At 35.7% G+C, this 16,341-nt stretch overlaps 1 protein-coding gene across 3 annotated transcripts in view; it reads left to right on the plus strand.

Annotated features, from left to right (window-relative positions):
* The window catches only part of slc39a11 (solute carrier family 39, member 11), a 190,504-nt gene that overhangs the window by 162,460 nt on the left and 11,703 nt on the right, over nucleotides 1–16,341 (plus strand). For all 3 annotated transcript variants that reach the window (XM_089121761.1, XM_089121762.1, XM_089121763.1), the window contains exon 7: nucleotides 190–259. In XM_089121761.1, coding sequence (XP_088977887.1) covers nucleotides 190–259 — 70 coding nt within the window. The remainder of the gene's footprint in view (nucleotides 1–189; nucleotides 260–16,341) is intronic.

Raw genomic sequence — 16,341 nt, forward strand, 5'->3', positions numbered from 1 at the left:
GAAGAACAAATGGCTTTGGGTGAAGTTTGGCAGATAAAAAGCATCCTCTGCATTGCCATTGGGTTGAATCTCACACAAAGGACATTTGAAGACTATTCATCTCTTGTTTAAATTCTCTCCTGATCATCATAGCTTGCTGTTTGAAAGAGTTGAGAGTGACCAGGTGTGTGTGTGTGTCCTGTTTTTCAGAGGGTTTGGCTGTCGGCGTAGGCTTTGGGGCCATCGGGAAAACTCCATCAGCGACGTTTGAAAGCGCCAGGTAAGCCATAAACATCGTTTAACGGGAAGTTCACCAAACTTTTTCCAACACATGTTATTGCCTTTCGTGAAGCACAAGAGATGTTTAGCCGAATGTCACAGCTTCTGTTGTGAAAAGCATAATAAAAGTTGGCCTTTCAAAAATTTTGATAACGATCCATTTGTTAACGTTTATTAGTTAACATGAACTAACAACTTTGAAAATAATATGATTAATAAGTCAAGACAACATGTTTTTCCATCACTTCCACTTCAAAACCGAGTTTCAACTTAAAAGTTCAACTAGGCAAAAAAATGAGTTGAAATGACTTGAACAGCCAATTTGATTATACATAAAGATTTAAGGCATTACAGTAAAATACAATAATTTGAATTATAATAATTTAAGTTGAATTACAGTGGATAGAAAATTTGCAAACACTATATATTAGCCTACTAAAGTACTTTTAATGCATTAATTATGCACTTTATAACCACATTATAATACTGATCAACTTTCTTTAGAAAGTATAATGCATTAAACACATGACAAACGACAGGTTTTGCAGGGCTTATATGATGCTTTTATAAAATAGTTAGTCCCTTAAAATATTTATTTTAATATGTATCACGGGTATATGTTTGTTGGCGCCGAAAGCACGGCTCAACCAATCAGAATCAAGGACCGGAATCAAGATTTTCAGTCAATAACGGCCTAAATTTCACATTTCAGTCATAACTTTATGATGCTTTTTTGTGCTTCTTGAGCTTTGCAGTATTAATAACCATGTTTTTGTTGTTTGAAAAAGAGCAGCTTGGACATTCTGTCTAACATCTGATTTAGTTTTTATAGAAATATATGATGAGGCCAGAAGACAAATGGTAATAATAAAAGATAGTGGTTGCTAATGCTTCAGGATCTGGACTGAGAACACATGTTTTAGCACTTTGCATGAATATCTAACACCCTTTGCTATATTGAAAGCATTGATTTGAATTGCTAATAACTCAAAAACTGCCCTCAAATGAGATAACAACTAAAAATGCAATATATTAAATCCCAAGAACGTTGAAGAGTTGAAAGCTCGGTCACACTGAAAAACATGACATGATCCATACAGTAGTGAGCAAAAGTGATTCAAACTTTAATTAAAATATTATTATTGAGCATGCACTCTAAACAATGCTGGGTTGTTTTAACCCAAATTTGGGTCAAAAAATGGACAAACCCAAATGTTGGGTTAAAAATGTAATTAAAAAACGTACAGTAACATTTTAAATGACATTTTTAACCCAGCATTTGGGTTTGTCAATATTTTACCCAATTTTGGGTTAAAACAACCCAGCATTGTTTAGAGTGTGGAATCTTTTGTTTTATTTGTGATAACGTAATGAAATACGGAAAATTGTGTGACATAATTTTTGTCCAGGCTGTCATACACGGAAATGATGAACACATGCGGGGAAAAAAGCGAGAGAAGCAACGAACACTAGCTGATGCATGCTTTTTTTTTATTTATTTTTCTTTTTTTACATATATAAACCTGTAGCTGTACTGTAGTTTGCCTTTTTTGCCAAGTAATTTTGTCAGACAAATACCTTAAAAGAGTAGTTCACTTTAAAAAAAAAAAAAAAAAAAACCTTTTGCTGATAATTTACTCATCCTCATGTCTTTCTTTCTTCAGTCGAAAAGAAATTAAGGTTTTTGATGAAAACATTACAGGATTTTTCTCCATATAATGGACTTCAATGGGGTCCAAACGGTTCAAGGTCCAAAAGACACTTTCAGTGCAAACTACAAACTGTTCAAAGGGCTTTAAACGACACCAGACGATGAATAAGGGTCTTATCAAGCGAAACAATCGCTCATTTAAAAAAAAATAAATAACAAAGTTTAAGTTTTATAAGCTCAAATGCTCGCCTTGCTCTGTTCTGCGATGAGCGTTCGTGACTCTCCTGTTCGAACTCGTTCATCAAAATGAACAAATCTTTTCCCAAGTCAACTCGTTCATTTTGTTCGTTGAATGAACTAAATGACATGAAAAAAGATTTGTTCATTTTGATAAACAAGTTCGAACAGGAGAGTCACGAACGTGCATTACAGAACAGAGCAAGGCGACCATATAAAACTTAAACTTTGTTATTTATTTATTAAATGAGTGATCGTTTTGCTTGATAAGACCCTTATTCATCGTCTGGAATCGTTTAAAGCCCTTTCAACAGTTTGCAGTTTGCACTGAAACTCTCATTTGGACCTTGAACCGTTTGGACCCCATTGAAGTCTATTATTTGGAGAAAAATCCTGGAATGTTTTCATCAAAAACCTTAATATCTTTTCGACTGAAGAAAGAAAGACATGGACATCTTGAATGATATAGGGGTGATTAAATTATCAGCAAACATTTTTTTTTTTTAAAGTGAACTCCTTTAACTAAATTCTTCTCTCATATTTAACATATTTAAAACATATTTTCCTCCTATTTCGATATAGGTTCATCACTTTTACATTACCTCACCAATAAAAATATGTGATTTCAACTTTTTTATAAAAGTCACACGTGATTCAACTCGATTTTTCGCGTCAGTTTAATATGATTTAAGTCGAAATGACTTGTTCAGCCGAGGCCAAAATTGAAAGTTGAAATGGGTTCTAGATTTTAATGGAACATGAACAGTTTCTGCTTCATTGTTCTCTGTCAAGAAAGCAACTAATATGGGGCCAGAAGGACATGATGATGAGTTGATTCATAGCGGGGTGAATTATTTATTTAAAGAGCACATGCAGAGTGATGTTCTGCGGTTTAGTGTGACTGGACGGTTTGCCGACAGTATTGTGTGATGCTGTCACCAAGTGGTGGAAACTGGTATTGTGAGATCTCTGTGTCTCTCCCAAACACACAAAGAACGTGCTGTTGTGATATTTCTCGCACACATGTTAATATCCATGTTCTCGAGTCTGTTTAAACGTGAGAGTCGTGCCAGACAGGGAGGGAGCGAGAAGGAAACCGGCTAACAAGTGTTCCCATCTCACTCCCAGATGGAGTCTATTAGCCATCGCTGAGAATCAGAGCCGCATTGTAAGCGTTCGAGCACCTGGACTCCACTCTGTGTGCGCCCAGATGTGAGCCAAAGCTCGCAGATGTTGAATGTGTGTCTTTTATTCTGCATTTCTGTCCGTGTGTGCCTTAAATACCATGTATTTCCATATAGGAAAAGCTGTTTTGGATTAGCGCTGCAATCATATAATCTCTTTACATCCATACTGACAACTCTGGGTTTCCTACTATGCGCTTTCTAGATGAAACCTGATTAAAAGCGCAGAGAGAAGGAGAGACAGATGGATGAATGGATACATAGTTTGTTCAACGAGTAAACACAGAGCAGCTTTGAACGTATGATACGGCATAAGAAAGAGGTCTTTGTCTCAGCCTAAAAACAATCGCGCGAGGGCAGACGGAGGGTAGAGCCAAAGTCCCTTTAAGGCAAGTCATTCAACACATCTTATTCTGCCATATTGCTCCCATTCAGAGGAATATGAGTGTGTATCTCAAGGTTTTGGTAGAGCTAATGTCATATGTATAGCACTTTCACATTGCACATTATTTCAAAGCAGCTTTACATAAAATGGTGATGTTATTGTTTATGATATCTCAGTATTTCCATAGTTGCATTTAGCAGTTTAGCACTGTAAAAGTTAATATGCTTCATCTAATCAATAAAATCGTGGCAACAGATTACAAGCAATATTATTAATTAAATTGAACATGTTAGAATTGAGCAATAATTAATCCAATTATTCCTTAAAAGTGAACCATTTAAAATGAGTAAAATGCACATTTAAGTCACCATTATGGTGATCAGTGTGAAAACCTTCATTTTATAGCAAACCTAAAAAACACACTGATCACCATAATGGTGACATAAATGTGCATTTTACTCATTTTAAATGGTTAACTTTTAAGGAATTAATTTGATTAATTATTACTGAATTTTAATTTGTTCAATTTAATTAATAATATTGCTTGCAATCTTTTGCCACCATTTTTTTTATTAGATTTTTTAGATTAGATTCATTTTTACAGTGTGGGGGAGAATATAGTTAAATTTGGCAACAACAACAAAAAAAATCAAGCCGTTGATATTTATTTGCCATATAGGCCTATATATTGTGTGTGTTACATGAGAAAACTGCATGTATTTATTTTATTTTACCTTTATTTTACCAGGAATCTCATTGAGATCAAAATTCTCTTTTACAACAGAGACCCGACCAAGGTAGCATACAATCATGCAAATAAAGATGCAAATAAAACATACAATCATGCAAATGTATGCGGATAAAGTTGGATGTACTGTATATCCAACTTGAAATATATCAAAAATCTATTCTACTCTATTGCACCCTTTTCTTCTCGGCTCCATTATGATGTAATTGGTGACTTTAAAAGATATGTTTTTTTTTTCTCAAACAGAAATGTTTTAATTTGTTTTATTGCTTTATAATCTTTATTTATTTATTTAATCAGGGACCATACACATTAATAGTACATAACAATATGTAAAATGCACCAGATTTATCCGACACTGGCTAAATTGAGTTCTATAGAGGGAAGTTTTTAATCAAAACACACATCTTGTTTTATTGTTTATAATGCTTAATCAGTGTATTTGAAAGTGAAACATTTAGTCGGCATGAAACGTACGTTGCGCTGGTCTTTTCTTCCGTATTGTGACGTATATATTTAGAAGAGAAAGAAACAAAATAAAAACAGAAAAAAATCTCATCAGAGAAGAGAAGAAGTTATTCTGATTCAAGATCACAGGAACACAAAATGATGATGTGCACGGATAAATCATTTAGAATAAATGCTGCAAAACAAAGAAATGATTTCTTCCAGCTTCATACACTCTTAAGGCGGGCGTACACGGTGCGATTTTTTGCTGTTTTACGAGCTCGCAGATGATTTTTTTCACTCGGGGGAAATCGCGTGTAAATCGGTTATGCTCGCATGTCGCGGCTCGTATCGTGTACGAGGAAGATACGAGCCGAGCCGAGCACCTCTCGACCTCCCGATAATTTTTAAGCATGTCGAAAAAGTTCGGGAGCTGTCGGCTTGCATTCGCGAGGTGTATGCGGTTGAATGAGCCGATTTGTCGATCTATCTGAATTTGACCTATCGGGAGCTGAGGAAATCCACAGAAGAAATACGAAAATGGTGTGGACTACTAGAAACACTGCTTCAATTAATGTTTTTATGATGACTTTGTGAAAGGTTAACTAAACAGCATCTGCCGTGTTCCTACTGGCCAGTATTTGGCATATTTCATTCTGAAACAACTGTAGGCTATGCTATTGTTTTTGAAAGTGTTATACATTTCTTACAGATTCTTACACATCACGATGATCATTAGGCTATGTTTGTATCCTCCTAAAAGCAATAACAGTTTGTCTACAGCCTAAGCTTTTTTTTATTAATGCCGACAGAACAATGTTGCCAGATATTGCTACGAAAAACAAGCAAAAACTAACAAAAACAAAGAAATTATATAAAAATCCAAAATAAGTTCAAAGCTTGTGTTTTGAAAATAAGATAAATATATTACGAACCACTTTAATAACTTCCTAAAGCGTGACATTAATCCAAAAAACAAGTCCAGATACTGGCACCTTTCCATTATGTGGATCTTGCAACACGGGATCTGGCACCCGCGCCCTTACTCTCACAACGCGCTCAAGCTCACTCAAGCCCCGTTCACGGCGATAGCTTCTCGGAGCAAAATGAATTGCAAACGCTCACATGAGGTGGTTTAAACGGCTAATTAATCATTCAGAGAGCTTGAAATTTATTTTTGAATGTGTAGCCTACCGTAACTATGTCCGTCCGGACGTCCGTTTCGCGGTGCTGAAAACGAGCCTATAGCAAAATAACCACGGCTTGTATCAATGTTTTATATGCAGTTATGAGAGTTTTTAGTGCGGAACTTTGTGCGATTTCTTCGGAATTCAGCAGGTCGTAAAATCGTGTCGTATATCACTGCCTCCATACGATTTTTGTATAAACGCACTCGTAAAGTGTGCCTGGGCATACGATCTTCCGACCGTCAGAATTCGTACCGTGTACGCCCGCCTTTAGAAGAAATGGTTCTTAGAACCAGAAATGGTTCCATCCCCCGCTTCATATATGGAACTCCAAAATGGTTCTATATAGAACCATTTTTTTTTTGGTAAAATGTTCTATTGGCCAAGTATGGAACCCCAGGGTTCTATATAGAAAATTTTAAATAGTGTATAGAACCTTTTGGGGGTTCCAAATATGTAGCGCTGATGGAACCTTTTAACCTTTTCTTCTAAGAGTGTATGTTGATTCTTGCATCTCTCCACTCCACTGGAGGAAGTGCTGGTGGTTTTGGTTTAGTGTTCATCGTGTCTTTTCCACGACACAAACCTTGTTGGTTTTGTGAGGCTGCACTAGAATATCCCCACAAGACTTTTGTTATTCAATAAAAAAGAAAGGAAGAAATGTAAAATTCCCCAACACTTTTTTTCGGTTTATTGTGAAAATAAAATAAAAACATTAGTTTCGAAATTCTGACTTTTGAGGGACTTTTCCCAGAGTCAGCATCGCTCTGCACTCCTTCTTTCTGGCTGAACACACAATGTAATCAACACTTGCATGACTTTAAAGTCCTTCAGTGTGCTGTTTTGAGGAACCAGGAGAATCCCACATCTCTTTTAAAGGATTTCTGGGAAGTGGAACAGTTTACATTATTGTCATTAGTCTCTGGTAATTAATGTGGGATGGCTGAGATCTACAGGAAAGCCACATTGGATCATGTTTTCCATTTAGTAAAGAACTAAAACCTTCCAAGTGTTTGGTCTTCACTTCACTGTTTGGTCAAAACCCTCAACAAACGGTTAATAATGGACGTTATATTACAGCCAGTGGTGATTCTTGCATGTTCGTAAGATCAGATGTTACACTCTAAAAATGCTGGGTTGTTTTAACCTTACTTTGGGTCAAATATGGACAAACCCAAATGTTGGGTTAATTGAGGTTTGAGACAAAAGTGATGGAAAATTTACATGTTTACCCTTTATTCAAATATTATTACACATTTGTTAAAGCATACGCTGGGTTGTTGCAATGCATGTTTGGGTCAAATATGGACAAACCCAACCATTGGGTTTAAAAATGTAATTTAGAAATTTTAACCACTGGATGGGTTTGTCTATTTGACCCATACCATGATGCATTTTTAAGAGTGTAGTTGTGCTTGCAATCAAAAGTTTTATTTGTGATATAATGCTATGCAACATGGCTGTACATTTATGAGCACATGCAAAAACAATAGAGAACCAATGAAATATTATGCTTTAGTCAATGTACACTCTAAAAAAATGCTGGGTTGTTTTAACCCAACTTTGGGTCAAATATGGACAAACCGTTGGTTAAAAATGTAACCCAATGGCTGGGTTTGTCCTTATTTGACCCAAAGTTGGGTTAGAACAGCCCAGCATTTTTAAAAGTGTAGTCATTCAAGAATCTCTTTTATTAGGACACTGAAAACCTCTAACTTTATTAGCTTGACCTTTATGCTGAAAAGTTTAATCCTGCATTATATTTGTGTGATTTTCTGTGGCAACAAATTGCCTTTTCCAGACATACACAACCTTAAGTGCATTTGCTAACATTATTTGACCTTCAACCTTAGAGAAGATGTTTATTGAGAGAGGTGTCTGACGTCTTGACCTGTAGGAGGTTTGCATGTGGAGACAAAAGGGATGGAAAATTGACATTTTTACCCTTTATTCAAATATTAATACATATTTGTTAAAGCATGCATGCACTCTAAAATACGCTGGGTTGTTTCAATGCATGTTTGGGTCAAATATGGACAAACCCAACCATTGGGTTTAAAAATGCAATTTAGAAATTTTAACCACCGGTTGGGTTTGTCTATATTTGACCCATACAAGGATGCATTTTTAAGAGTGTAGTTGTGCTTGCAATCAAAAGTTTTTATTTGTGATCTAATGCTATGCACTCTAAAAAATGTTGGGTTAAAATGTATGTAAAAAAATTACAGTTAATAGTGAAAGTTAAATTTATGTTAATATTTTAACCCAACATTTGGGTTTGTCCATATTTTGCCCAAATTTGGATTCAAACAACCCAGCATTGTTTAGAGTGTATGTTCTCCATATTTGTCCATTCACTTTTTATTTTAATTCCTTTCTGTGAAAGCACTTTGAATTATCATATAGTCTATGAAATATACAATCATATAAATAATGCTGGGTTGTTTTAACCCAGATTTGGGTCAAATATGGACAAACCCAAATGTTGGCTTAAAAATGTAATTTAAAATGTACATTTTTTAAATCACATTTTTAACCCAACATTCGGGTTTGTCCATATTTGACCCACATTTGGGTTGAAACAACCCAGCATTTTTTTTTTTTTAGTGTATGCAACATGGTTATAAATTTATGAGCACATAAACAATAGAGAACCAATGAAATATTATGTTGTAGTCAATGTACACTCTAAAAATGCTGGGTTGTTTTAACCCAACTTTGGGTCAAATATGGACAAACCGAAACGTTGGGTTAAAAATTAAATTACAAAATTTAACCCAATGGCTGGGTTTTGTCCATATTTGACCCAAAGTTGGTTAAAACAACCCAGCATTTTTTAGAGTGTATGCATTTTCCTGTCAGCTTTTTGATTTTAAATAATAATACGATAGAGTTTTGTTCTTCCCTCATATTTAACACATTTAAAAATCCTCCTATTTGGATAGTTTAATCAAACTTGCAGGGTCATTAAACACTTCTGGCCACTGCTTTTCCAGTTTCTGAAAGTGTCCCGTCCTCCATCCTGAGCCACTGAAGGCAGTCAGACAGACAGTCTCTCTTCTCTCCTCTCAAACAAAAGTCTGTTTGTTTTCCAGGGAAAAGCCACTCTTCTGTTTCTTTCCCTTTCCCAGCACTCTTCTCCCAGTCAAAGCAGTCCTTGCATTCCCCAGTACCCACATACTCAAGTGGACTGTTAAAACCAGATGCTCAGAGACTCTTCAAAGAAACTGGGACTTTGTGTGTGTGTGTGTGTGTGTAGCTGAAATGTAGGTACAGAGCACATGTTTCTGAAGTCCATCTTTTACTCAGTCCAGGGTGTGTGTTGGGATAAACGTGCCGCCGACACCGGTGAACTTTATTGACTCGTTCCTCATCGCATGCAACGGCGGAGGTGACGTGATCCTGGAGTTGTCAAAACATTTTACGACAAGTTTATTTTATTTCTAGGGCTAAATGTGATGAACTCAGCTGGAATAACATTTCCCTCCTGCTTCTCTGCTGGAGGTGTTTCTGTCAAAACCCTGAAACCATCAGTCCTCTACGCACGAATTATGTCATATTTAAAGAGCGAACAAGCTCATTTTAGTAGAGGTTGATCTTTTCCTTCAGCAATTTCCTCTGGTGAAAGACTAATCAATATTAATGATGAAAGTTACTGAGGAAAATATGAAAATGGGCTTGTGAAGAAGTAATTTAACAGATTTAATTTGCGACTGTAAAAAAAATTAAACCGTAATTTTTACGGTAAGCTGTGGTTGCCAGAACTTTACCGTCAAAAATACGGTAGCAAAGTTATTGGTTTTACAGACTTAACTTAATATTTACAGTAATAAACCGTATTTCATTATCTGGTATAATGTTAATTTACCAACTTATTGAAGTGTTGATATCTGTTTAGTAATACACTGACAACCAACAATCATCACAGCGGAGATGAGTCACATGATCAATCAAAGCTCATAACAAGCAGCTCTTCAATAAAGAATGTTTATACTTATATAAAATAAAAAAATAAAATAATGCAATAAACATTAATTTAACAACATAAAATGTAACATGAAACCCTAATGCACATAACTGATTAGAAAAAAAAACTAAAAAAGAAAACTATGAGGAAACATACATAAAATGTGCCAATTTACGTTTTTTTCACTGTAAATTATACAAAGAGTTGTTCTTTTTTAATTTCAAAAACTGCAAATTTAACGGTTTTTTACAGTAAAATTGCATGAAATGTACCATGAGATCTATCACAGTTATTTACCGTATATAGTACGGAAACTTTCTGTTAACCAATTAACAGTTTTGTACTGTAGCATTTTTACCGTTAACATCACAGTTTTTTTTTACAGTATATAAGCAGGTCAGTTAATTGGGAAAGAATGTCAAAATTGATAATAATAATTATCATATTTTTTAAAACTTTGTCCAAGCAATAACAGATCTGCCGTTTAATATCAGTCTAATCAAGCCATCATTGAACCTCATTTGAGTTAAAGTTATTACATTACTATTGTCTGTTGTCTGATTGTTTTTAGAGATAGCGTCAATAATTTAAAGTTTGAATGTTATTTCAATTAATTCAAGTTCTATCTCTGATTCTATTTGTTTTCTTAATTTAAGTTCTACGCAAGCCCTGAACCGTAAGGTGAGAAAAAAATCTCGTTATTTAGACTTAATAAGTCGTTTTAACGACATAATATCTTGTTATAACAACATAATATTTTGTTATAACGACATAATATCTTGTTATAACAACATAATATCTCATTATAACGAAATATCTCGTTATTTCAACTTAAGTCGTAATTTCGACATAATATCTCATTATAACGAAATATCTCGTTATTTCAACTTAATTCGTTATTTCAACATAATATCTCATAACAAAATATCTCGTTATTTCGACTTAAGTCAATATTTCGACATAATATCTTGTTATAATGACATCTCCTAATAACGACATAATATCTCGTTATTTCGACTTAAGTTGTTATTACAACATAATATCTTGTTATTTCGACATATCTCGTTATTTTGACTTAAGTCGTTATTTCAACATAATATCTTGTTATAGCGACATATCTCATTATAACGACATAATATCTCGTTATTTTGACTTAAGTCGTTACTTCAAAATAATATCTTGTTATAGCGACGTATCTTGTTATAACGACATCATTTTTCGTTATTTTGACATAGTATCTTGTTATTATGATCTAATAAGTTGTTATTACGACATAATATCTCGTTATTTCGACATAATATCTCGTTATTTAGACTTAAGCTGTTATTTCAACATTATATATTGTTATAACAACATAATATCTCGTTATTTCGACTTAATAAGTCGTTATTACGACATAATATTTTGTTATTTCAACATATCTCGTTATTTCTACTACATTCTCTAATATGCGTTAAGCTATATTTAGCGTTCTTATAATGAGTTTCTATGGGAGGAAAATGCTTAACGTCAAATGAAACTCTTTGCGTTCATATTCTGGACTTATCTGTTTGTTTGTTTTTTGTAGTATACTTTATTATGAGTTTAGAATCATGTTGATTAAGAAATGCACGGACAATCATCTGTGAGCTTGATAAATGTTGCAGATATGTTTTAGGCTACTATCCACAAACAAATTGCTTTCAATTGTGTGTGCAAAATTCAGAATTCAACGAATGCAGTGCAACAACAACAGATTATCAGAGCCGTGCATTGTTGCACTGGTGTATATAAATGGGAATATCACTCTTCTTTGTGTTCGTTTATTAAAAAAAATAAAAAGTATATTTTTTATTTACCTAGATTTAGTCCATTGCACTTTTTGCTTTAAACTTGTCGAGAATGACTCTTTGCTGAAGACCCATTTTCATCATAGCGTGTCTGGCCAGCTTTATCTCACGAATCTTTGGATAATGTGTGGCTGTTGTGGAACTTCAGCATTGTCTTCAGTGTTGGATGCGTTCTGGGAACTGATGTGTTTACTGGTCCTGTGAGTGTATGCTTAACCAAACACACATGCCAACAGGAATTCTGCCGTACAATGGACCTTTGCAAAAGATCATAAACAGCCTGTCAGCCAAGACCGAAAAACCTCCAGATTGATCTCTTGATGTCAACTTGGGACAGAAAGTTCTGCTTTTCCCAGATGTGGTCCGTACAGTGTTCATCTGTTGGTTTTATTGATTTATTGAGTCACTGTAGTGTTCATCTCCTAATCCTGGTTCTCCAGCATCTGTGTGTTATTCTGCTCTTTCTGAGCGTCGGTCTGTGTTTGCTCATGTTTTTCACTCTTGTCGTCCTCAGGCTTCCTCCGGCTGATGCGTGTTGTGTCAGTTTGATGCACCGCAGCACATTCCTTTAATGAATCGTGTTTGTTCATTTGATTCTCATCTGACAGACTGACAAGAGGTTTATGGTTCAGTTGCACACAACCCTCCGCTCAGGAAAGATTGAGATGTTTATATGTAATGCGGGGGTTCTTTTCTGAGTTGATCTTCAATCTGATTAATAATGCATCCATCCATCCATTGTTCATTCTATCATTCTATCTATCTCTACATCATCCATCGTTCTGTCCATCCATCCATCCATCCATCCATCCATCCATCCACCCTATCTATCCGTCCATCATCCATCCATCCATCCATTGTTCATTCTATCATTCTATCTATCCGTCCATCATCCATCGTTCTGTTTGTCCATCCATCCATCCATCCATTCATCCATCCATCCATTGTTCATTCTATCATTCTATCTATCCGTCCATCATCCATCGTTCTCTCTGTCCATCCATCCATCCATCCATCCATCCATTCATCCATCCATCCATTGTTCATTCTATCATTCTATCTATCTGTCCATCATCCATCGTTCTGTCTGTCCATCCTTCCATCCATCCACCCATCCATCCATTCTATCTCTCCGTCCATCCATCCATCCATCCACCAATCCATCCTATCTATCTGTCCATCATCCATCGTTCTGTCTGTCCGTCCTTTCATCCATCCATCCATCCATTCTATCTCTCCATCCATCATCCATCTGTCTGTCCATCCATCCATCCTTTGTTCATTCTATTATTCTATCTATCTGTCCATCATCCATCATTCTGTCCATCCATCCATCCAATCTATCCGTCCATCCAATCTGTCCGTCCACCATTCATCATTCTGTCCGTCCATCCATCCATCCATCCATCCATCCATCCATCCATCCATTTTTACTCTATCATTTTGTTTATCTGTCCATCATCCATCGTTCTGTCCATCCATCATCCAGTCTATCTGTCCATCATCCATTGTTCTGTCTGTCCATCCATCCATCCATTGTTCATTCTATCATTCTATCTATCTGTCCATCATCCATCGTTCTGTCCATCCATCCATCCATCCATCCTATCTATCTGTCCATCATCCATCGTTCTGTCCATCCATCCATCCATCCATCCATCCATCCAATCCAATCCATCCATCCATCCAGTCTATCTGTTCATCATCCATTGTTCTGTCTGTCCATCCATCCATTTTTCACTCTATCATTCTGTTTATCTGTCCATCATCCATCGTTCTGTCCATCCATCCATCCATCCATTGTTCTGGCTGTCCATCAGTTTATCCATCCATATATTGTTCGATCCATCCATCCATCCACCCAATTTATGTATTTGCTTACACAAATACGAGTACTTACACAAGGAGACTGTCATTGTTTTCAACTATATTTCATGTTTATTGCTGATAGACAATCTCTAACTTGCCTTAACAGGACTTTGAATCAGATTTAATGTAATCATGGATGAAGCAAAGCCGTAGGGCATGCCCTCCTGAAACAAATGAAGCCTACATTTATGATTCATTCGTATTACTAAAACAAGCATAAAGGCCCTCTTTGTGTGTCCCACACTAATGCCTCGAGTATAATCTTCAATTTAACACATTAGTGCATTCATTGAAATGGTAAAACATGTCTGCATTTCCCCTCTTCTTCTCCATTTTATTCTCATGATGCTTACAATATATGTGGCCAACATTATCACAAATAATAAGTTTACATCACACAAGATGTTTACAATTAAAAACGAATAAATAAATGAAAATGATTAAGATGTGATCCAAATATTACAGCACATTTAAAATAGTTAAGAGTTTTTTTTAAGAGTGTGGTATGTAAAATGATTCAGTATAAAGTCAGTTTATCCTTCAAAATATACTGTATATACAGGCTGTGAAAATATTTAGTTAAAATGTGATGTAGTGAGAAAAGAAAGCAGAAGAAGGAAGAAGCAGAGAGAGAGAGAAAGAGAGAGAGAGAGAGAGAGAGGGCTGGACTGATGGCTCTCTATCTAAATGTTATTCTCTGCCGTCCTCAAAGAGCACATTGTGCTTTGAATCTGAAAAACATAGGGCCCCTGTTCTCCCTCTCTCTGTCTCTCATCCATCTCTCTCCCTCTTTCTCCACATCCCTCCATTTCCTCCACCCCGCCCTGTTTTCCCTCTCGCGTTTTCATTTTGCCGTCTCTCATCTCCCTCACTTGATAAGGGCTTTGAAAGACATTGCTCTCAATCGCTTTTATTTTCTTGTTTTATTGAATTTTGGCAGCGGTTGGTGAAGTCTATACACTCAAAACAATGCTGGGTTGTTTTAACCCAAATTTGGGTCAAATATGGACAAACCCAACACTCTAAAAAATGCTGGGTTGTTTTAACCCAATTTTGGGTCAAATATGGACAAACCCGAAATGTTGGGTTAAATGTAATGTAAAAATTTAACCCAACGGCTGGGTTAGTCCATATTTGACCCAAAATTGGGTTAAAACAACCCAGCATTTTTTAGAGTGAAATGTTGGGTTAAATATGTAATTTCAAATTTTAACCCAACTTTCACTTTCAACTGTACATTTTTTTAACCCAACATTTGGGTTTGTCCATTTTTGAACCAAATGTTGGTTTGAAACAACCCAGCCTTTTTTAGAGTGTACAATTCAACCCTCTCTGACCTCTTATATTATTCGTTTGTTGTTCCTCCATCTGTTTTTCCAACTTGTTTACAGCATTTGATTAGTTAAGCATTATAAAAGAATACAATTCATTACATTATGTGCATAATTATGCATATTTTCCCTTCAAAGCAGTGCTAAAATGTTCTGCATTTTCCATCTGGGTCTGCTCAGAACTGTACTGTATAAAACCCCCAAAATGTTTGTTCTGTGAGCAAATGCTGTTAACCAGAGTTTGGACTTTCTTCAGTTGGGTTTAGCAGGACATGCTTGGCTCGACACCACAGGTGTGTGTTTATGCATGCCAGTAAAATATGGCACACACTCCAACTTTCTGTCTGGGCGCCTCAAAGACACACCTGCCGTTCTCAGAGCTGTGTGGTGTGTGTGAGCTCGAGCGAAGAAACTGTGAGTTTCTGCATCACACACTGTAAGTTAACCATAGTTTATGGGAGGAAATAAAATGAATCTGTAGAATCAGCTTTACTAAGGGTTAGCTCACCCAAAAATGAGAACTCTGTCAGTAATTACTCTCCCTCTTGTTGTTTAAGCCAGTAAGATCTTCGAAACACAAATTAAGATATTTAGCTGGATCACTCCTCCATAGGCTTCTATTGTAATTGAAACTTGCCGACCCAGAAAGTTATTAAAGACATCGTTAAAATAGTCCGAGTGACTACAGTGGCTCAACCTTGGTCCTGGTCGGCCCAGAAAGTTATTAACCCTCTTCGGTCATTTCTGACCAAAAAATTTCTATTTTGAAATTTTAAAAATCACAGCTTCATCGGAATGTTACGAAACTTGGTGACTTTTATGGCATTATTTATATGAATACAAAAAAAAAAAAATTGAGGTCATGATCCGAGCATGCTAAGTGGTCGTAAAAAAAAAAAAGTCACACTTGTGGTCTTCGGTCAAAAATGACCGACCCATAGGAAATGAATGGGAAATTGACAAAACAAAATAAAATTCTCTGAATTTCTGTACGTGCAATCTACACAATTCTACAATTCTAAAAAAAGGGTGACACTCTACAACATCTAGAGTGCAAAACAGACAAACCCACCAACAAACACACACATACAAACACACTTTCATACACATACACACCAATAAATTTTGATTACAAAAAGTATGTTTTGAATTTTTAAAAATCACAGCTTCATCGTAATGTTACGAAACTTGGCGACTTTTATGGCATTATGTATGTGAACACACAAAAAATTGAGGTAATGATCTGGG

This window comes from Pimephales promelas, chromosome 17 (assembly GCF_988280905.1).
Source record: "Pimephales promelas chromosome 17, fPimPro1.hap1.1, whole genome shotgun sequence".
Classification (NCBI taxonomy): domain Eukaryota; kingdom Metazoa; phylum Chordata; class Actinopteri; order Cypriniformes; family Leuciscidae; genus Pimephales; species Pimephales promelas.